General features: G+C 44.4%; 1 protein-coding gene across 1 annotated transcript in view; it reads right to left on the bottom strand.

Moving 5' to 3' along the window:
• Nucleotides 1-1,552: 1,552 nt before the first annotated feature.
• Nucleotides 1,553-23,039, bottom strand: part of ABCA2 (ATP binding cassette subfamily A member 2) — a 689,232-nt gene continuing 667,745 nt past the window's right edge. Inside the window, exons 51-54 of the mRNA XM_030206813.1 lie at nt 20,173-20,275; nt 10,570-10,707; nt 5,129-5,335; nt 1,553-3,205 (exon numbers count right to left, since the gene is read on the bottom strand). Of these exons, the coding sequence (XP_030062673.1) occupies nt 3,170-3,205; nt 5,129-5,335; nt 10,570-10,707; nt 20,173-20,275 (484 nt within the window). The 3' untranslated portion in view covers nt 1,553-3,169. The remainder of the gene's footprint in view (nt 3,206-5,128; nt 5,336-10,569; nt 10,708-20,172; nt 20,276-23,039) is intronic.

Raw genomic sequence — 23,039 nt, forward strand, 5'->3', positions numbered from 1 at the left:
CCTGTAGCATGTAAAAGGTAATTTTGTAAAGGGGCGCCTATCCCTAGGCCTAATGAAGTGTCCATCTGGAGTCTATCCTATAAAGAAAAGTAGGTGCTTACTTTTCATTATAGAATATGATAGTAACTAGTTACATCTGCACGAATGTTGCTACACACAAACATTTATGCCAACCACAGAGCAGATGTAAATGCTTGTGCCTAGATTGTGATGTAAATCATAATATATTTACATGCTTAATTGTGCATCCTACCCATGCTCTGTCTACAAAGTAAGACCCACTGAAGTTTGGTGCATACTTACAGAACAGCACATAGCAGGAATATGCTCATTTGTGTGCATATGTATGCACATGCATGCATAAATCACTAGAATACCATCGTTTACATACATTCTTGCCACCTAAATCTAGGCAGCTCCTGTGTGCTTAAAGTAATTCTGAATCAGGAGAAGCACAGTAGGTAGTCAACTTCCTACTAAAGTCCTCAGTTCTTTCCCAGCCTACTGGCAGCGTGGTGCAATGCTTCTGAACCTTCTCCTAGAGGCACACTTAGCCAGTTGGGTTTTTGGAATTAACACACTGACTATGCATGGAACACATGTGCATATATTGAAGACCCACTGTATACCAATCTCTCCCGCACATAATCATTGTGGTAACCTTGAAAACCCAAATGGTTAGGTGTACCTCCATGAAAAGGGTTGAGAAGCACCAATGGAAGGCTCAGTATTCCTGGAGTCAAGTTCTCTACTGACTAAAGTGTTCTGGGGTCTTCACCCCTTACAGCAAACTGACTCCTTAGCCAACCAGGTACTCTCAGAAGAAAAGAATGGTATGCAAAGCAGTTATCAGAAAAATGTCTCCCATCAGATTACTGGGATACCTGCAAGCACCCAGAATACTCAAAAAAACTGGACAGAGAGCAGCAATAATATGATCAAACAAAGACGTTCATAATCCTGAAGGCCACTATGTCCCAAGATGAATTCAAGAACAACCTCTGAAGACCACAGAAGAGACACAATTTACTGTCATAGCAAATCAGTATGTACTTCTAGTAGCTCACATAGCCAGAAACTTCCAAGAAATGAGAAAGAAGCTAGTCAGAGACACACTACCCTAGAGAAAACACCAAATTAGACAGAGAAAACAGAAAAGACTACTCTAAGAAAGGGAAGAGTAGGCTTCTAGAAACTGTAGTCCCAGAGAAATCCAAGGGACAGATGACAGGAACATGACATTAATGGGGGATCCAAGAAAGACTAATTAAGGATGTACTTAGAGAGAAGAGGGGAGGAGAATGTAGGAGAGGTAGAGTACAGTCAGAAAAGCAAGAGCTGGTTGGAGTGAAACCATGGCAGACTGAGAATTAATCAGGGCTTTGAGGGGGTACTTGGGGGTACTGAGTACCAGTACCTTTTCCATTGTCTGCTAAAATTGACCCATAGAACCCAAGTTTTCATGAAACAGCTCAGGCTCTACACACCAATTCTGCCTTGTCATAGGTTCTGTGACTGGTTGGAGGTGGCCTGGCTATTATGGGGTGGGTCCCTCAGTGATTACCCCACTCCTGAAGGGTGGCCTAGCATTTGAGTACCGGCACCTTTTTTGCTAGAAAAACAACACTGGAACTAATGTTCTAAGTGGTGATATCTTTGTAAGGTGACTGAAGAGAGCCTGCAGTTTGGGACTAGTAGTATGACAGGAAACAGCAAAGAAAGGTGCTTTGGTTGCTGTACAAAGTTTATGCCATCCTCTGTTGCCTATACCTATCTGACACAATCCTGGTGCCTCAGGGATGTGGGAATTGAACAATTCTTGCTGAAGGAACAGAAATTGAAAATTAAAGACCTTGCTGTTTTTGGGTGATTCAACAGGTGCTCAGCTTGGGTCACAAATTGTGACTGGTCACAGCTGTCCAGTCAAAACCCATGTAAGTTAGCAGGCTCAAAACTCATGCTATTTCTGTGCTAGGCGGAAGTGGGGGGTGGGGAGGAGGTTTATAGGTACTACGTTTGAAAGAAAGAGAAGGGAAGAGGGGTTTAAATGTTGAATTCTGACTCTAGTGGACTCAAGGTGTAATGGTTATCATGGCGAAAAGAAGAAACGTGTAGCTATTACAATTGCCTTGATGTTTACATTATGTTATCCGTCACTGGTTGAACAGAGCATCCAAAAACCTTAGTGATGGATGGCAATCTGCAAAATTTCTGTCAGTCAGATGGCAACACACAGGACCCCCCCAAAAAAATCAAAGCAGAGACATTTGGTAATCTCTATTACAAAAAAATTAATATAATAACTAAAAAAAGAAGAAAAAAATCTTTTTACTGGAATTGCACTCTCCCCTAAAATAGTCCATTTGCCAGCCGGCATTTCATAATCATCTTGGATTATACTACTGAGGTCATAAGATGTCATGCCTGATTACAAAAACACAAAAAATAATTTCTTTTTTTGCTCACAACCTCATTGCTATAGCTGCAGAGTCTGCAAAAATGACATATATTAGTTTGACTACCCCCTCCCCAAAAAAGGATGTATCTTTGCTGCCAGGCTTGGAGCAGAGTATTTCCACTTGAAGCTCTTTCTCAGAAGCATCAGGCAGTCAGTAGAAGCACCTGATAATAATCAGTAAATCAGTCAGCTGCACCACATAACCCCCTCAGATCCTCTCAGTGGCCCCCTCCCTACTGACTGTGATGACCTCCATGGAACTTGGGCAAGCCTTCCTGAAGAAAACAGAAAATCGTTCAAATATTTATGCCACGTTTTTATGTCTTTCAATATATATATATTTTAAAGTTTAAATCCACTATAACATCCTCCTTAATTGAGCTCCTGAGCTGAATGAATCAATCTATGAAGCTCTCAAGAGAGAAGGTTCAGAGGCTGGTGTTAGCTTTCCTGTTTCCGTGAGCATGATCACTCTTTCTTGGACATGGCCTGCAGTTTTTCAGTTCCTCCCAAGGTGAAGTTATACATATATCTCCTCCCTGCTCCTCAGTCATTTTATAAGAGGGAGCAACCCAGCTCAGATCCTTCTTTGTTAACTGTGCTTCCATCTTAACATAGGATGAAGGCTTATTGGTGAGCAAAATGGAGTGGAGCTGGGCAGGCAAGGTGGATGGGTGTATCCAAACCAAACAATTCCAAACCTGCCCATCTTCAGCAAAGTGTGTCTGTGTTGAAGGAAAGCTGAACCTGAAATGGTAAAAGCAGAACACAGAATTTAAAATTCAGTCTTCCACAAGTTAGGCGCAGCTGTATCATACCACACAGAAAGAGAGATTCCTCTACAATACTAAGGCAACAATTTTATAAATTGGTTTCTCATTTAAGCACCAATTCTACAATGGCTTAAAGGCATGCCTAAGCTATTAAAGAATACTAGTATAAAGCCACATTGGCACGCTTACTTATGACAGGTCAATGGCTGGCGTAAATAGGCAGGCCGAGGTGTGCCAATCAACACACAACTGATGGCATTCTATAAATTGCACGTGTCATTAGGTGACATACCCATTCTCTGCCCACGTGTACACCCCTCCTGATAGTTACACACAAACTGGACGATATTCAGCCTGCGGGAGGCAGGATGGCTAAGTGCCGCGATTGGTACCATTTCTGGTGACCGGCACTGAATATCTGTTTTATTTTGGTCAGCTTAATCTTAACCAGCCAAGTTGATATTCAGCACTGGCTGGTTAAATTTATAGCGGCCAAAGATAGGACTGCTATTTAGGAGGTCTGATTTGGCCACTAAACTTAGCTAGCAAAGTGCTTAATATTCGCTATATAGCAGGTTAGCCGCTATGCACTAATATTCAGCAGAGATAATCGGAAATCTTGTACTGAATATTAGTGCTTAGCTGGTTGAGTGCTATTTAACTGGCCAGGAGCTGTTCCTGGCCAGTTAAATAGCGCTGTCAGCCAGAAAGTGATCTAGGAGCACTCTTTATAGAATAGCACCTAGCATATGACTGCTAATTGATGGCATCACTCATGCATATAAGCTCTGCCATAATATACACTAGGGATACTGTTGGCACCAGCTTACAGAACTGTTTTTTAAGTCTCTCCTGGCTTGAGAGGCTACCTCAAAGGATGCATCATTAGCTCACTTTCTATGGGGATTCAAGTACCTCAGGAATATCTTTCTATATAGTAGGGTGAAGGGGACACAATTTGCTCTTAGCATTTTGTTAGCACTCCTTAAGGTGTAAGGCTTTTTTGGATTCAAATCCATAACCCTGTGTACCAGAAACTGAAGACTTGCAATTGAGCCACAGAGGCAACTTAGCTGCAACCAAGGAAACATGAGTTCCTATGGTAGAAGGAAATTTCTACTCCATGGAGGGTCCTATTGCACCAGCAAGAGGTGTGTCTAATCAGTGATTATATATAAAGAGAACCAGGCAGACATACCCTTGCTGGTGTAATAGTTCTTGGTGGGTCTGCCCTGTGTTTACTACTATCCAACTTCTCTTTACTGCCTATTAGAGAATCTACTCCACTGGCATGATGAAGTAATGAACTGAATACACAGCTCCCCACCTCTCTTCTTACCCACTGGACCTGGCCGTGACCATAGGTGCCACACTTTAATAGGTCTGCATCACTACAGATTCTTGTCTATGACTGTACAACCCCCAAAATAAAATAAAAGTGTTGTTGAGATGGGCAGGGATCCTGCCCATTTGAGTTCCATTGCCTGACTCCTGACATAATATTAAGTGGCACTTAATTAGACAGTACTGCTGAACATCATGTATGTCCACTATCCAATTAGTGCTGGAGCAGTCCAGGGATGGTAGATATCTGGGTACTGCCACTGTTCAATACTAGTGTCTGGATAACTATCTGGGAAAATAGGATCTCATAAACAGAAGTCCTAACTTGCCTGGATAGTTATCTAGGTACCAGCAATGAATACTGGTGGTTCCCAGATAACTTCTGGTATCCTCTGAGGACCCAGATATCCAGTGCTGGTAGCTGGATATGGCGCGGCACTAAATATCAAGTCTAATTCAGCTCATAGTGGTCAGTGTTTAAAAAATTGCTGACCACTAGAGGGCTGAATACTGAGCCCATTTTTTTTTTGCCACGTCAACAAGAAAGTCTCACCCTCTCTTCCTCAAAGCTTATCAGCCCCTCATCGTCGGTCTCCAGGTCCTCAGGCTCCTCCACCACCAGGGCTCGCAGTTCTGTGGGAGTGGAACGTGGCCTCAGCAGGTTAAGGATGCGATCCAATGGGGACTGACTCACACAGGTGGGGGCTGTTTCCTGTTGCTCCAAGTTATCACTCTGTTTCTTGGCAAAGTTTACAAACACCTGGAGGGTGCAGATAGGAGAAAGAAGAGAGGATAAGTAGAGAAGAACCGAAAGTGAGAAGAAAGAAGGAGATATGAGGGAAAAGGAGATGGACAGAAGGTAGGCATAATAGAAAAAAAGAGTAAGCATGTACGAGACTGATTAAGAGGTCAAATACAGAGGCAAGAGACTTTACCAAGAACTTTACCAGGGCCTCGTTTTGCATGATTAGAGACAACTCGTTATGCATTCTTCTTTTGCAGTCCCTTATCTCTGGAATTCTATGCCTTTACCTTTATGCAGTGAACTAAGTATCAAAAGTTTAAGACCATGCTGAAGACCTGGCTATTTCAACAAGCCTACTCTGGTTGATTGGGATGGCTTGCAGGGTATCAGTGCTTGAGAGAGAGAAATTTATGTTTACTCTTAATGAAGTGTTTTTTTTCTGCTTGTGTGCTTGCTTGCTTACCTTTCCTGTCACAATATTGTAGTTCTTTTCTTTGCCTTATGTTTTGTTATTATTTTTGTAAACCGCCTTGCTCTGTCTGGCAGTTACAGGCGGTATATCAAGTCTCAAATAAATAAAGAGAAAAAGGGAGGGAGGGAAGGAAAGAGAAGCAGATTTACAAATACATGTGTCAAATTCAATCTAACCCTAAATCTCCAATCTCAGTTTTCAACCTTTAATGGAACTAACTAGTCGCGGATACAAGGACTAATACCAGCTGCACATATTGTAGCAGGAGTTGCTTATCCACTCATACTTTAGTTGAGATCACTTTCCTGCACCTTTTCTATCTGCATGTACAATTTTTCAATAAGTTAGTCACCCTTGTTTCCATCTAACTCTTGCTACTCTATCTTATCTGTCTATATGTTTCACCTTTGCTTATACCCTATACTGTCTAATAAGATGTTTTAATGTGTATTGCGCTGACATTGTAAGTAGTATACTATGCTGTTATGCCTATTGTTATTTGAATGCATTTCCTGATTTCATTGTCTATTGTTTATGTTCAGCTTATTCTTGTTCTATACCTTCTTGGGTGAATGTCTTCAAAAAGGCAGAAAAAAATCCTAATATATAAATAAACAAACAATCAAACTTTTTGATTTTGTAACAGCTTTGCACAGTACTATCCTTTGAATTTGGGCTCTACACAGTGATGTGCTGGAGCCGGTTGTTAAATTTTGTTCCGGCTTGCGAGCCGGTTGTTGAAAATAGCGAGCCGGCTCTGGCTCTCCTCCCTCCCTCCCTCCGGATCCGCCTCACCGCCCGCTTGTTTTTTGAATTCTTCGGGGCAGGCAGTCTTGCCTGCCCGCTTCCAGCGCTGACTGTCCTCCCTTGCCGATTCGCCCTTTAAAAATGGCCGCCGAGACTTCCAGAGGCGGCCTCGCGAGACTTCGGCTGAAGTCTCGGCAGCCATTTTGAAGCGCGAGTCGGCAAGGGAGGACAGTCGGCGATGGAAGCGCGCAGGCAAGACTGCCTGCCCCGAAGAATTCAAAAAACAAGCGGGCGGTGAGAGACCGGATCGGGAGGGAGGAGAAGAATTCACGAAACAACTCGGGAGGGGGTGGCAGGGGGGAAAAGGGAGTCGCTGCTGGGCATGGGTGGATGGAGGTGGTCCCTGGGTATGGATGCATGCAGGGCAGGGGAGAGGAGGTTACACTGCTGGACATGGGTGCATGCAGGGCAGGGGAAAGGAGGGTCACTGCTGGACGGGTGCATGCAGGGGAGAGGAGGGTCACTGCTGGACATCTGAGTGCATCCAGGGCAGGGCAGAGGAGGGTCACTGGGTATGGGTGCATGCAGGGCAGGGGAGATGAGGGTACACTGCTGGACATGGGTGTGCATGCAGGGCAGGGGAAAGGAGGGTCACTGCTGGACATGGGTGCATGCAGGGGAGAGGAGGGTCACTGCTGGACATCTGAGTGCATCCAGGGCAGGGCAGAGGAGGGTCACTGGGTATGGGTGCATGCAGGGCAGGGGAGAGGAGGGTACACTGCTGGACATGGGTGCATGCAGGGCAGGGGAAAGGAGGGTCACTGCTGGACATGGGTGCATGCAGGGGAGAGGAGGGTCACTGCTGGACATCTGGGTGCATGCAGGGCAGGGCAGAGGAGGGTCACTGGGTATGGGTGCATGCAGGGCAGGGGAGAGGAGGGTACACTGCTGGACATGGGTGCATGCAGGGCAGGGGAAAGGAGGGTCACTGCTGGACATCTGGGTGCATGCAGGGCAGAGGAGGGTCGCTGGGTATGGGTGCATGCAGGGCAGGGGAGAGCAGGGTACAATGCTGGACATGGGTGCATGCAGGGCAGGGGAAAGGAGGGTCACTGCTGGACATGGGTGCATGCAGGGGAGAGGAAGGTCACTGCTGGACATCTGGGTGCATGCAGGCCAGAGGAGGGTCACTGGGTATGGGTGCATGCAGGGCAGGGGAGTGGAGGGTCACTGCTGGACATGGGTGCATGCAGGGCAGGGGAGAGGAGGGTACACTGCTGGACATCTGGGTGCATGCAGGCCAGAGGAGGGTCACTGGGGATGGGTGCATGCGGGGCAGGGGAGGGGAGGGTCACTGCTGGACATGGGTGCATGCAGGGCAGGGGAGAGGAGGGTACACTGCTGGACATAGGTGCATGCAGGGCAGGGGAAAGGAGGGTCACTGCTGGACATGGGTGCATGCAGGGGAGAGAAGGGTCACTGCTGGACATCTGGGTGCATGCAGGGCAGGGCAGAGGAGGATCGCTGGGTATGGGTGCATGCAGGGCAGGGGAGAGGAGGGGAGAGAGAAGAAATGCTGGACATGGATGGAGGGGAGAGAAGAGTGAGGAAGGAGATGAGATGAGGGAAAAGGAAGAGAGGAGAAAAACTGCACATGGATGAAGAAAGTAGGCAGAAGCTGAGGACCAGAAATGAAGAAGAAAGGAGGAAAGAAATAAATGGAAAGGAAGCCCTGGAAACGGAGTTAAGAGGACAGATAGCAGCAGAATCGGATACTGGGCCAGCATGATCAGAAAAACAGTCACCAGACAACAAAGGTAGAAAAAAAATCATTTTATTTTCATTATAGTGTTTGGAATATGTTCACTTTGAGAATCAGGTGCTCAACATTAAAAGTTTATATTTATTTACTTATTTATGGCATTTTATCCCACATTAAACATGAATTAGATTGGAACCTGGGATCATTTAATTTTTTTTCCTGGAGAGAGTAATGCATTGCCCCCCCCCCCCCCCCCCCCCCCCGGCTATAGCCAGCTCTGCAATTTTGGGGGGGCGCCGAGATGGACGGGGGGCGCAGTGGTGGACGGGGGGGGGGGGGGGGGCGCCGAGGTGGACTGGGGAGAGAGCCTGTTGTTAAAAATTTACCAGCACACCACTGGCTCTACAGGTCCGTCTTCCCCTTCAAGTTCTACTTTTTGGATTCTGTCCTTTAGCACTAAGCACTAATCTGGAATGTGCTGCCTGAAAGGCTCCACTTAACACAAGACTATCTCTACTTCAGGAAGCAGATCATCATTTATTCATTTTATATACCGTTTCTTATTGCCACTGCAAAACAGAACGGTTTACATTTAAAAAATACAACTCATACATACAAACAAATAAATAAATAAATAAATAAGAACTCCAATCATTAACAGAAAACAAAGCAAGCCAAAAATGACAAAGAAGGACATAACTACTAGTATGATCTACAGATTAAAAATACAGTTAAACCTAACCTTCTACACCTTCTCTACTATCATAAGTTCTGTTCAATACAGTTTATAAAGAAAAAAGTTTTCAAAAGTTTTCAAAATTGAATATAGGACTTCTCTAATCTAATCTCTTTTGGAAGCCCATTCCAGAGAGAGGGAGACAAAAAGAAAAAAGCCGATCCCAGTGTAGATTCCCATCGAGCCTTAGCGAGTGGAGGAATGACTAACCTATTATCTGTTAATGATCTAAGTGTCCGCATAGCAGTGTAGGGAATCGTGAGATTTGATAAGTAGCTAGGGGTAAGTGAATGGAAAGCCGTATGAGTCAGAGTGAGTACTTTAAATCTGACTCTTGCTTCAATCGGAAGCCAATGTAGTTGATATAATAAAGGTGTTATTCTATCATCCCTCCGAGCCCTGCAAATCATGCGAGCCACTGTGTTTTGTATTCTTTGTATTATTTTTAAATTAACTTGAGTAATCCCTGCATAAATAACATTACAGTAATCTAGGCGTGAGATGATATATGCATATGTCAGTGTTTTAAGAGAATCCTTACTTATTAAATTTCTAATTGAACGAAGCTTCCTTAAGTGAAAAAAAGACTTTTTCACTACATCAGATATTTGTTCCTCAAACGTTAGTGCAGAATCAATAATGACCCCTAGATATCTAAAAGATTTAACAGTGGGAATGTTTTGTCCAAATAACTTGGGCACTATCTGACCTGCACCACTCAGGCTTCAGCTTTAGCTGTTATGCTCACTGTGAACCTCTGTTCTACCCACTGTCCCACACACCTACAGTATATCTAGTACAGTGCTGCTCACCTATCCTGGTCACTCCCATATGTGATTCCTTGACATCACCATATTTGTCAATCCAGAGCATATATAAACAGCAAAAGCACTGTAGAGGCCGGAGACATGGTAACCCTATGGCCACCCAGTTTCCAATCTGGTTATATTTTAGACAGGTTGATCTAGTCCTGTTTGTATCTGCATTGTATGAATGGGCTTGTCTTAGTTGGCAGGAACACACCGAGCTATAGTTGTGCCCTGTGCAACTTGCTCACTGACACCCCCCCCTGCTCCGCCTATGTCACCAATGCCAATGAGAGGAGATGGTGGTCTGGAAACAATTTCTGCACCCCTCCATATCTGCAGCCCTTGGTGCAATGCTGCTGTTTGGGCACGTTAGCACTTCACCTATGATCTGAACTGTAACACACAGACAAATGTCCCTGCTGAACATTTTGAAAAATTAGGAAATCTTATGCATTTCTTCAAAAACTTGTTGAAAGCACATGTTATTTTGCCTTTTTTACTAAAATGCTATTATTAAATGTTATAGAGTCCATACCGTCTATGAAGACAACCACCAAGCTGAAGAGTACATTAATACTATTATGGACATACAGGCATTTTAAAATGGTGCAGAAATGTGTTACACATTGAACAAAGTGTTAGGCCCTTTTTCTTGCTTAACTTTTCATTGCCCTTGAACTGCACTCTCCTCCCTCCCCCCTCTGGTCAGTATGCAGTACTTACGTTATCTAAGGTGGTCTGGCTCACAGAATAGTCCTCAATCCCTAGGACATCCACCACCTGCTCCATTTTGCTGAATACCAGGGCCAGTGAGATCTGGTCCGATTTCAGCTGGTACTGCACCTTTGTATGGTGTCTCTCCTACAGAAAAGTAGAATTAGCCACTAATACACCTCCCACAGGAGCCACATCCAAACACAATTACATTGCAAGTACCATTCTTTTCAATACATAGATTTTTTGATTCAACATTGCTTATCATGCTTCAAATGGTAGATGTAGTCATGAAGGAAATACAGACTTTTTGGGTCATATTTAATAAGCAAAGATGTGTACATTAGTCAACTTTAAAACCAGAGAAGATTGAAGGCTTATCAACAGCAAGGTGAAATCATAGGCGGTCGGTGGGTTAGGGGTGGGGCCAGGGGCAGAGCTTACATCCATAATTTTCTGACAAAACACAGAAAAAAATAAGTAAAAATAAAATAATCACAATTAATACCTTTTTTTTAAAATATTTTTTATTAGTAAGAGAAATGTACAAACATCCAAACTTTCTCCATACAACAATAACACCTTTTATTAAATTTAGATATTAGATATGTATCATATGTCAAAGAATAAAGTGGTTGCTCAAAGCATATACTAACCACAATCGCTCAACTGCAAAACACTACGCACAACTTTGTGCAAAAACACACTCAGAACCTTACTGTACCATAAATATTACACTGGGCAGAACCTAATACACCAATATACCACCCATACGGAAAATGCAGACCGTCAACAATATGAAACAAGGGATCATAATATTACAATTCTCATGTAGAACCACAAAACACCCATTTAGGGTGAATAATGTTCACAATGAGCTCCTTTTATTAACGACCATATGTAGATCCTTCAAGAGGTAGTGTATCATGATGTAGGCTCTACACCCTTTCTGATGTTTTGGTGCCAGCGCAGTAAGGCCAACACACAATCTCTCCACTGCAAAACAATATACACAAACTTGTGCAAAAACACACTCATAACCTTACCAAACCATAACAGCACTAATTCCAAGGACAGGACGAGCTACAACCTTATGCATGGAAAGTCAGCGCTATAATTACACCAGGCTCTAAAACACCAGTACACAACCTAGTGAAACAAAAAAACAAAAAACAAAACAAAAAGGGCTGCAAATACTACATGCTAGCAGAATACTGCACCTTGATCACACATGAAAAACACATGACACAATAGATATGAAGGCAAAATACTGAACTGGAAAGTTACCTCAAGAAGTCAGACTCAGCATGCAGCAATACTAGAAAAATTGAAACTTACATGCAAAATATCACAGATGCACATTTCCAAAAGCTGACATATTCCAATTAATAAATTCTGAATAAAATACTTTTTTTCTACCTTTGTTGTCTGATCATTTAGTTTTTCTATTAGCTTTGGTCCCAGTGTCTCCTGTTTTATGCAGTGTCTTCTTTCCATTTGATATTTTTTCTCTCACCATGTCCACCATCCTTCTGTGTCCTTATGCGTCCTGTCTACCATCTGTAGCCTTGTCCCGATCCTTTCTCCAGTTTCAACATCTGCAAATTTCCTCTCTCCTGTACCCCCATTCATCCATCCATCCATATCCAGCAATTCTCCTCTCTCCTGCCCCTCCCTCCATCCATGTCCAGTGACTCTCCATTCTCCTCTGCCCTCTCCTCCTTCCATCTCCAGCAAATTTCCTCTCTCCCCTGCTCCCTCCATCCATGTCCAGCAATTCTCCTCTCTTCCCTGCCCTCCCCTCCATCTATCCATGTCCAGCAGTTCCCCTCTCCCCTGCCCTCCCCTCCTCTCCAGCGATCTCTTCTCTCCCCCTGCCCTCCTCTCCCCCTGCCCTGTCCTCCCCTCCATCCATCCATGTCCAGCAATTCTCCTCTCTCCCCTGCCCTCCCCTCCATTCATCCATGGCCAGCAATTCTCCTCTCTCCCCCTGCCCTCCCCTCCTCTACAGGGATCCCTTCTCTTCCCATGCCCTCCCTTTCTCTCCATGTCCAGTGATCTCTTCTCTCCCCCTGCCCTCCCCTTCTCTCCAGCGATCTGTTCTCTCCCCCTGCCCTCCCCTTCTCTCCAGCGATCTGTTCTCTCCCCCTACCCTGCCCTCCCCTCCATGTCCAGCGATTCTCCCTGCCCTCCCTCAGCTCCCCGACAGCCCTCCTCTTTGTTCCTTCCTGCCCCCCCCACGCGTTTAACCTTTTTACCCTCCGTGGCAGCGACATCAGTGAAGAAGGCACTGCAGGCTCGCCTCCAGCTTCTCCCTTCCCTCTTCACACAGTGTCCTGTCCTTGCGGAAACAGGAAATGCATCATTGCAGAAGGCGGGACACTGTGTGAAGAGGAAAGGGAGAAGCTGGAGCCGGAGGCCAGCCTGCAGTGTCTTCTTCATCACTGACGTCGCTGCCATGGAAAGTAAAAGGGTTAAAACACAAGCAGAGGGGAGGGAGGAACGGAGAGGAGGAGGGCTGCTGGTCGGGGAGCTGAGAGCGGGAAGAAAGGAGGGACTGTGCCTGCGCTTGTGGGGGCAGCAGCCAGGGGAAGGTCACGGTTGGGCTCCCCAAGCCTCTTATATGGGGCACCTATGGGTGGAATGTTTATCTTGAGGAACAAGAAGAATGACTCAAGGCAGGAATGAGAGGGATGTTTATATGGGACATGCAGGTCATGAACCATAAAATAACTTTACAACAGTAACTGAGAATTATGAGCAAAGCTAGGCCTCTGTGAACAGGCTATGAACAGGTTAAGAGTCACTGAGAAGCTAAATAATAAGAATTACACAAAAATATGAATCTCATGTCAGCTTGCCCTTCTGTTGGAGAGACAGGCAGATATGGAGTCATAACAGAGATATGTGTGGCAGGAGAATACTGTACATGAATGTAGTAATGTAAGGGGAAATTTGCTGCTGACCATGAAAGCAGATAATGAAGAAGACATAACTTTGGTTGCTGGGAAGATGGTTTTTGCAAAGTAGGATACCTTACTGACCTTACTTATGATAAGCAAATATGTTATGAAGAGCTTTGCTTCTGTAAGATAGAATTTACTAAAATATGCTGGAATATGTTAGAAAATGCTGACTTTGTACTTTCAATACTAGTCTATGGGAGAAAACTGTATGTCGACTGCAACTGTATGTCGACTGCGTCCTCTTAATACCAGAATCACTACTGACTTCTGTAAATTCATCTGGCACATGGATATTTCTACACAAACATTATGAACTTTAATTTTCTATTTTTATTCTTACCTTGTATTGAGACCAGTTACAATCTATAATAACATCTCTGTCTTGCTCTTTCCAGACATTGCCAGACAGAGGGGGGATAGTTTGCATATTGGATAGTGTGGGTACACCTATCACACTGCAAGAAGGTAGCAGAACCTGGTGCTGAAATTGGGTAACCAGAATAGACCAACTTCTCGCAGGGATAAGCCCGGCTACAAAGGGGAGGTGCTTCAATAAGAACCCGCGTCTCAAACTCGGTGAACAAAACAACAACCCAAGCGAGAACTTAGGGTCGAAATGGAAGCCTTAACATCTGATCCAGAAGACCCACGCGAGCAATGGACTGAAACAACACTTCGGAGTCCTCTTGGACGACTGGAAAAGGGGAAAGCAATCAAGACCTCGACCGACAAACAGATAACAATCCTGGGAACAATTTGTGATATAATTCCATTTTTAAGAGACATATGAGTGTTCCACAGTTCCGATGTTACAAGATCTCTCTGCAACAGCCGTGTCTAAGAGACACTAATATACAACTTACTATATCTGGATTCTTGTTTGCTTTGGTATTTCTGTTATTATGGGAAAGAAATTGTATTAATATGACTTTATTACTACGGTTTACCAAGTTTGAATCTGTAGATGTGTCAAGGGAGGGGGGGGGGGCCAGGCCACTAACACTGCACCTGATTGTTGACTATAACCAAAGCTTTGTAGTGTATGAAAAAAATGATTTCTACTATTACACCTGAATATGCTGAACTGTATGCTGATCTTGAACATATAAACCTTATAGATGATACTCTTAATGAAAGTGATGTATAATGCATCCATGCAAGATCATCATCCCTTGTAACCAAGTGCCAATGGGTAACTTAATAAGACCATGGTTGGGTGTTTTAAAGGGTTCCACCTACACCTTATCGTCTTGCCACACATTACCCTCTATGTGTTACACATCCTAGCCACTGTACCTCACAATTATAGTACACTAGTGTCTCTCCTATTTACTATCCACCAACTGGTGCTCATGCAATTGCCTAGCCATAATGGGTAAGTCAAGACTGAATTTTTCCCCCTACTCCGGGATTCTCAAGCCTGCAACCTAGGACAGCCTGGAATTGGAGCACTAATCATCTGCTTGCTGAGACCACGCAAATCTTGAGGTGTGACTATTCACCTAGAAGTAGGACTAGGTGTCATATAGAAAAACACTGGTAACTCCCAACTTTGGTGAAGGTCTTGCTTATGAAGACCTTCAAAGGAGGAACTGTTTATATGGGACATGCAGGTCATGAACCATAAAATAACTTTACAACAGTAGTTGAGAATTATGAGCAAAGCTAGGCCTCTGTGAACAGGCTATGAATAGGTTAAGAGTCACTGAGAAGATAAATAATAAGAATTACACAAAAATGTGAATCTCATTTCAGCTTGCCCTTCTGTTGGAGAGACAGGCAGATATGGAGTCATAACAGAGATATGTGTGGCAGGAGAATACTGTACATCAGCGGCGTACCAAGGGTGGGGCGGTGGGGGCGGTCCGCCCCGGGTGAACGCTGCTGGGGGGGTGCAGAGAGCAGCAGCGCACCTGTTGGCTCCACTGGTTCTCTGCTCCCTCTGCTCCGGAACAAGTTACTTCCTGTTCCGGGGCAGAGGGAGCACGGGGCAGAGGGAGCAGGGAGCCAGCAGAGCCGAGATCCGCGTGGCTGCTCCCATCAGCTAAAAATGCACCCGGGGGGGAGGGGGGGGTTGATGCGCCGGGGCTGTGTCATTGCGGCAGGGGGGGAGGTGCATCGGTGATCCGCCCCAGGTGGCAGCCGACGTAGGATCGTCACTGCTGTACATGAATGTAGTAATGTAAGGGGAAATTTGCTGCTGACCATGAAAGCAGATAATGAAGAAGACATAACTTTGGATGCTGGGAAGATGGTTTTTGCAAAGTAGGATAACCTTACTGACCTTACTTATGATAAGCAAATATGGTATGAAGAACTTTGCTTCTGTAAGATAGTATTTATTAGAATATGCTAGAATATGTTAGAAAATGCTGACTTTATACTTGCAATACTAGTCTATGGGAGAAAAGGGTATAAAAGAAGAATCATTGACAGAGGCAATCAAAGAGCTAATGTCAGAGGTCACGTTTGTGTCCCGGTTGCTGTCTCATATGAGAATTAATTAATTATATTACGTATTCTAATTGTAGTCCTGATTGGTAAGTGTAATAAACAATTATTGATTATTCTCATATTACTAAAGCCTTCTGTGTCTTTCTATCTCTCCACCTGGTGGCGCTAGGACCATAATCCCTGGAGTCCTGGACATTCCACGTTACAGGTAACTAGTACCTTTATACCTGGGAGAGGGCAGAAAGATAAACAGGGATGAAGGGGGGGCAGTGTGGTTTTTAATTGAGCTATAATCCCACAGAGACCTAAGGGAACTGCTAAGCCAAAATCCCTCCTGAATCAAATTTTAAAAAGCAGTCCTCAATCATGAAGACCTAATATTGTGGTAGCCTCTTTCTCTAGGTCTTGGAAATTTTCCTTCCCACTACAGTCACTCCTTGATCTTGTGTAAGTAACATCAGTACAGTCAACAATCCTGTGACCGCTGCTTCCATACTTTTTTTCAATGGCAGGAGGAGCAAGTTTGCTTCCTGTACCAGACCAATTGGTGTTTTTGTGATAATGATGAAAATGGGTACAACAGTGCACACTATCAGGCTTATTTTCGAAAGAGAAGGGCACCCATCTTTCGACACAAATCGCAAGATGGGCGTCCTTCTCACAGGGTCACCCAAATCGGTATAATCGACAGCTGATTTTGGGCGTCCCCAACTGCTTTCCGTCGCGGGGACGACCAAAGTTCCCGGGGGCATGTCGGAGGCGTAGCGAAGGCGGGACTGGGGCATGCTTAACACATGGGCATTCTCGACCCATAAACGAAAAAAGAAGGGCGTCCCTGGCAAGCACTTGGACGACTTTACTTGGTCTTTTTTTTGTTATGACCAAGCCACGAAAAGGTGCCCAAACTGACCAGATGACCACCGGAGGGAATCAGGGATGACCTCCCATTACTCCCCCAGTGGTCACCAACCCCCTCCCACCCTCAAAAAACAACTTTAAAAATATTTTTTGCCAGCCTCTATGCCAGCCTCAAATGTCATACTCAAGTCCATCGCAGCAGTATGCAGGTCCCTGGAGCAGTTTTAGTGGGTGCAGTGCACTTCATACAGGCGGACCCAGGCCCATTCCCCCCCACCTGTTATACTTGTGGTGGTAAATGTGAGCCCTTCAAAACCCACCAGAAACCCACTGTACCCACATCTAGGTGCCCCCCTTCACCCATAAGGGCTATGGTAGTGGTGTACAGTTGTGGGTAGTGGGTTTATGGGGGAGTTTTGGGGGACTTAGCATACACAGTAAGGGAGTTATATACCTGGGAGCATTTTATGAAGTCCACTGCAGTGCCCCCTAGGGTGCCCGGTTGGTGTCCTGGCATGTGAGGGGTACCAGTGCACTACGAATGCTGGCTCCTCCCACGACCAAAGGGCTTGGATTTGGTCATTTCTGAGATGGGCGTCCTCAGTTTCCATTATCGCTGAAAATCAGAAACGACCAAGTCTAAGGACGACCATCTCTAAGGTCGTCCTAACTTTCCAGATTTGGGTGTCCCCAACCGTATTATCGAAACGAAAGATTGGCATGCATCTTGTTTCGTTAATACGGATTTCCCTGCCCCTTCACGGGGACGTCCTCCAAGGACGTCCTCAGAAAAACTTGGGCGCCCCTTTCGATTATGCCCCTCTATGTAATCCAGTATATGTTTATTAATATTTGATACTGTATGCCAGGGTCGTGTCTGAGGTTCAGCGGTAGGGGGGCAGGGGCCAGAGTGAGGGGGCAGGACGTCAACTTCTGTCCGAAACTGGAAGGGAAGGGATGCAGCTTTTAACAGCACAGCACGAGGAAGAAAACTTAAACAAGACCTCGGCTGAGCTGGCGGGGGTTGGGGTCCCCCGCCAGCTGAAGTAAAAGGCACCGGCAGGCAGGAGGAAGCGGACCTCGGCGGGGGTAGGTGACGGCGGGGGAGGGTTGACGGCAGTAGGGGGGTCCAGGGCGAAATCTGCGGGGGCCCAGGCCCCTGTGGCCCCACGCAGATACGCCCCTGCTGTATGCTGCCTTTCAATGGGTACAATCAAAGCAGTTCACAAAAGTGAAAGCAGAGTAAAAAGGAAAAGAACTCCATATTATTTTAAATAGGAAAGAAACAGTAAAAAGAAATGTAAAGCAGCAGGTAGAAAGGGAGGGGTCTATGATGTGAAGCTGCTGCCTTAATGGTGGCATAGGGCTCCGGTGGCCCTCGGAAATCTTGGAAGAAGAGGTGAGTCTTATGATCAGATTTGAATTTTTTGTAGGAAGATTCAGGGCAAAGAGTGAGGAGGGGAAGGAAATTCAAAAGTGGTGGCACAATACTGGCGAATGCACTCTTTCTAGCCAATTCTAAATGAGTTTGACAGGCAGAGGGAATGGTAAGATGATGATCCAGAGTGGATTGAAGGACCCTGAGTGGAATGATTAGTGAATCCAGATAGGAAACATTCCTGTTGTAGAGTGCTTTGTGTATTAGGGTCAATATTTTGTGTTGGATCCTGTAAAACACTGGGAACCATGGTAATAAATCAAGAGAAGAGTGATAAAGTTGAGTCATTGTGCATGGGACAAAATCATGATAGACATATTTTGGACAGATTGTAGTTATTTGAACAAAACAGGTCTAAGGCCAGAATAGATTATATTACAGTAGTCAAGTCGGAATTTGATTAAGATGTAGAGTAGGGTCAAGATGTTGGTTCCTACACTCCCCTCAACCTGCTTCCTCTTTCTTTTTGTTTAATTTTCCAAATGCTTATTGTAATTCTTCAGGTTTTGATCTTCCCTCACTCTGCTGCCTGACCCTCTGTTCACAACCTTCTTGACCTTGCTATCTGAATGCAAGGAGATCAGACTGAACTGGCTCAGAAATGTAGAGCAACTAAAGTAGTATGGTGGCCCAAGATACTGGCTAAAACTTCCACCAACAGAAAATGCTAACTGGACAGCTCTGGAACCAGTTTAAGAGACAGTAAAAAATCTCTGGGCAATGAAAATTGCTCAGGCAGCTCCAGAAAGCAAAGATAACAAAATTTGTTATGTTTGGTGCTGGATCAGCACCAAAGATAACAAATGTTGTTCAAACCTGTATTGTACACATTACACCTTGTGGAAGGGGAGTCTGTTGGTGATCCAGTTGCTGTGGTGCGTCTGATTGTTAGCTATAGGTCAATTTCTCAAAGTCACCATAATGCTAATGGCTAATTAAGGGGGCCTTTTACAAAGCGACAGTAAGCCCAACATAGGCTTAGCACTCACTAATCCGGAAGTACCGTTGGCCCAATGCAGCCACTGGCAGTAGTTCCGGCTGGAGTGTGCACGTTTTCTGTACAGCTGCGCTAACCTGGAGGGCAGAGTACCGCCGGTTTACCATGGGAGCCCTTACTGCTGCCTCAATAATGGCGGTAGGTGCTCCCCACCACATGGCCATGCGGTAAGGGTTATCTTACTGCGTGGCCATTTTGGGGGGGCATTTTACCTGCTGCGGTAAAAAGGGCCCTGGCGCAAGGAAAAAACGTCCCCCGCTGCTATTTTTCTTGCAGCTTAGAAAAAAGACCCCTAACACTGCTTTATAACAATGTCTAGATCCAATCAATGGGATTCTATCACCTGAAGCATGTCATGGTAGCAGAGAAAAGGTGCCTAAAGAGGGGCTAGCGAACTTAAAAGACCCAGAAGCAAGACATCACAACAAATGGCCATTCAAGGGACCATATGCAGAGGTCTGAAGTCAACTGAGAAGTTCTCACGAGTGTTGATTGTGGCTCTGTGGTAGTTAAGTCTTATGTAAGACATCTAATAAAAGCCTGTGACTAATATTAAGTGTCTCTCTGCTGTCTCTTCTGGTTTGTCTGGTATTTGGATATAGAAGCTCAGTGGCAGAATATTATTATCTATCAGATTAAATTATGTACCAATGAGTAACAAGTAGAGGCCCTCCCTGGGCTATTTTTGTGTGAACAAAAACCAGGAAATGTAAAATGATGACATTTTGGCATGACATTGTCATTAGACCTCAGAGAAAGGAAGGTCTGACTTTTAGAAACAATGCCCACAGCTACAACACACTCCCAATCTCAGATATAAGCTAATGGAAGCAAAAACGGAATTAGTAATGGAAAGACAAGAAGTGGTGCAGGCATGCGGGAAGAAATCTGAAAATTACCTTGAGGATAGCTTCTGGAAAGTTCCTATTGAAGAACCGCACCACTTCCTTCACATTCAGGCTGGATTTTGTCCGTACCGTAATCATATAACCATCACCAAACCTGCAAAAGGAGAGAGGAACAAAGCAAAATTCTCCAGGTGCACGTAACCTCTCTGGAGTAATCCAATTTGGAACATACATTACACACCTGTTGAGAAATCTCTTGCAGTATTTCCGTATAGCAAGGATCTAACCAACACCAAACTATGTCCTGCTTCTGATACATAAAACCCTTGGAAATACAATATGGCAAGAGTAATTCTATAGCAGACCACCTAGCTCGTGCAGCATGAATGCACATAAGTTACATCAGTTTTAAAAGTTACCTCATGAAAAATACATCCACATATTAACACCTGCAGGTTTATTTTATGTGTATAAGTACATATTTTAAGAAATACATGTATAAGTGCCAACTCCATCCAAATCTCACTCCTAGGAACACTTCCAATATAGTTGGACAAACTTATATGTATGCAAGATGTAAGCAAATAAGTTTATACACATAACAACCCAGCACATATATTTTATTATTAAATATTCATTATTTGTCCACTCCAATGACCAACAGGCTCATTTTCGAAAGAGATGGACGTCCAAAAAGTGGCATAAATCGGCATTTGGACATTCATCTCACAGAAACGTCCAAATCGGTAAAATCAAAACCGCATTTTGGATGTCTTTCTCAGAAGTCTTTCAGAAGGACGTCTAAATCTCAAGGGGGTGTACTGGGGGCGTGTTCAAGGCAGGACTTGGGTGTTCCTAAGACTTGGACGTCTTTGAGCCATAATGGAACAAAGCAAAAACGTCCAGCACTAAAACTTGGACGTTTTGAGCTAGACCTGTTTTTCTTACTAATAAGGCACAAAAACATGCCCCAAATTACCAGATGACCACTGGAGGGAATCAGGGATGACCTCCCCTTACTCTCCCAGTGATCACTAACCCCCTCCCACTCCCAAAAAGTGTGGTAAAGAACGTTACTTGCCAGACTCTATGCCAGCCTCAGATGTCATACTCAAGTCCATGACAGCAGTATGTACGTCCCTGGAGTACGTTAGTGCACTTCAGACAGGTGGACCCAGGCCCATACCCCCACTACCTGTTACATGTGTGCAGGAAACTGTGAGCCCTCCAAAACCCACCAGAAACCCACTGTACCCACATATAGGTGCCCTCTTTACTCATAAGGGCTATGGTAGTGGTGTACAGTTGGGGGTAGTGGGCTTTGCAGGGCTCAGCACACAAGGTAAGGGAGCTGTTTACCTGGCAGCATTTTATTTAGTCCACTGCAGTGCCCCCTTGGGTGCCCGATTGCTGTCCTGGCATGTCAGGGGGACCAGTCTACTAAAAATGCTGGCCTCCCAGTCTACTAAAAATGCTGGCCTCCCATGTCCCAATGGCTTGATTTTGGACGTTTTAGACTTGGACGTCTTTCTCTCAAATATGGCCAAAAATCAAAGACGTCCAAATCGCAAAACATCCAAATTGTGAGACGTCCATGGTATTTTCTAACACAAAAGATGGAAGTCCATCTTTTTCGAAAATGACCTTATCCCTGCTTCAGAATTTGAACGTCTTTGTAAAACGTCCAAATTCTGACTTAGACGTTTCTTTTGAAAATGCCCCTCCAAATCTATCAATTCAAAAAATTCTTTTTAGGACTTTCAGAAGTAATTGTGTAACCACAGCAACTTTTACTAGCTCATAACACTTAATCCTTTGTCATCGGTCCTGTTTTTTTTAATAGACTCTTTCATTATTATTTTTCATTGCATTTAAGAACTCATTTTCATTAAAAATATTTTCTTCTATCTTAAGATTTAATATACTGCCAGAAAGGCATTAATTTTTTGTGAATAGGGAACCAGATGCTGACATGAATCATGTTTCACACAAACTGTGTCAGGGAAGCTGGTCTCCCAAAAAATAAAGACAAATACATCAGCTCCAACAGTATGAGAAAAACAGAACATATTTAATCACATACATTCTTACAGAAATACTTGGTGTGGCCAGCAAAATGGCAGCTGTGTCTTCTGATTTAAATGAAGTGAGCTGTTCTTAACAGTCATATGAGTATTTTGGTAAGAATATTATAAGGTATGTGAATAAATATGTTGTTTTTGTCATACCAGTGAATTATTAGAGATGATGTATTTGTGATTATTTGTTAGGAGACATAAGTACATAAGTACATAAGTAGTGCCATACTGGGAAAGACCAAAGGTCCATCTAGCCCAGCATCCTGTCACCGACAGTGGCCAATCCAGGTCAAGGGCACCTGGCACGCTCCCCAAACGTAAAAACATTCCAGACAAGTTATACCTAAAAATGAGGAATTTTTCCAGTCCATTTAATAGCGGTCTATGGACTTGTCCTTTAGGAATCTATCTAACCCCTTTTTAAACTCCGTCAAGCTAACCGCCCGTACCACGTTCTCCGGCAATGAATTCCAGAGTCTAATTACACGTTGGGTGAAGAAAAATTTTCTCCGATTCGTTTTAAATTTACCACACTGTAGCTTCAACTCATGCCCTCTAGTCCTAGTATTTTTGGATAGCGTGAACAGTCGCTTCACATCCACCCGATCCATTCCACTCATTATTTTATACACTTCTATCATATCTCCCCTCAGCCGTCTCTTCTCCAAGCTGAAAAGCCCTAGCCTTCTCAGCCTCTCTTCATAGGAAAGTCGTCCCATCCCCACTATCATTTTCGTCGCCCTTCGCTGTACCTTTTCCAATTCTACTATATCTTTTTTGAGATACGGAGACCAGTACTGAACACAATACTCCAGGTGCGGTCGCACCATGGAGCGATAC

Source organism: Microcaecilia unicolor, chromosome 6 (genome assembly GCF_901765095.1).
Source record: "Microcaecilia unicolor chromosome 6, aMicUni1.1, whole genome shotgun sequence".
Classification (NCBI taxonomy): Eukaryota; Metazoa; Chordata; class Amphibia; order Gymnophiona; family Siphonopidae; genus Microcaecilia; species Microcaecilia unicolor.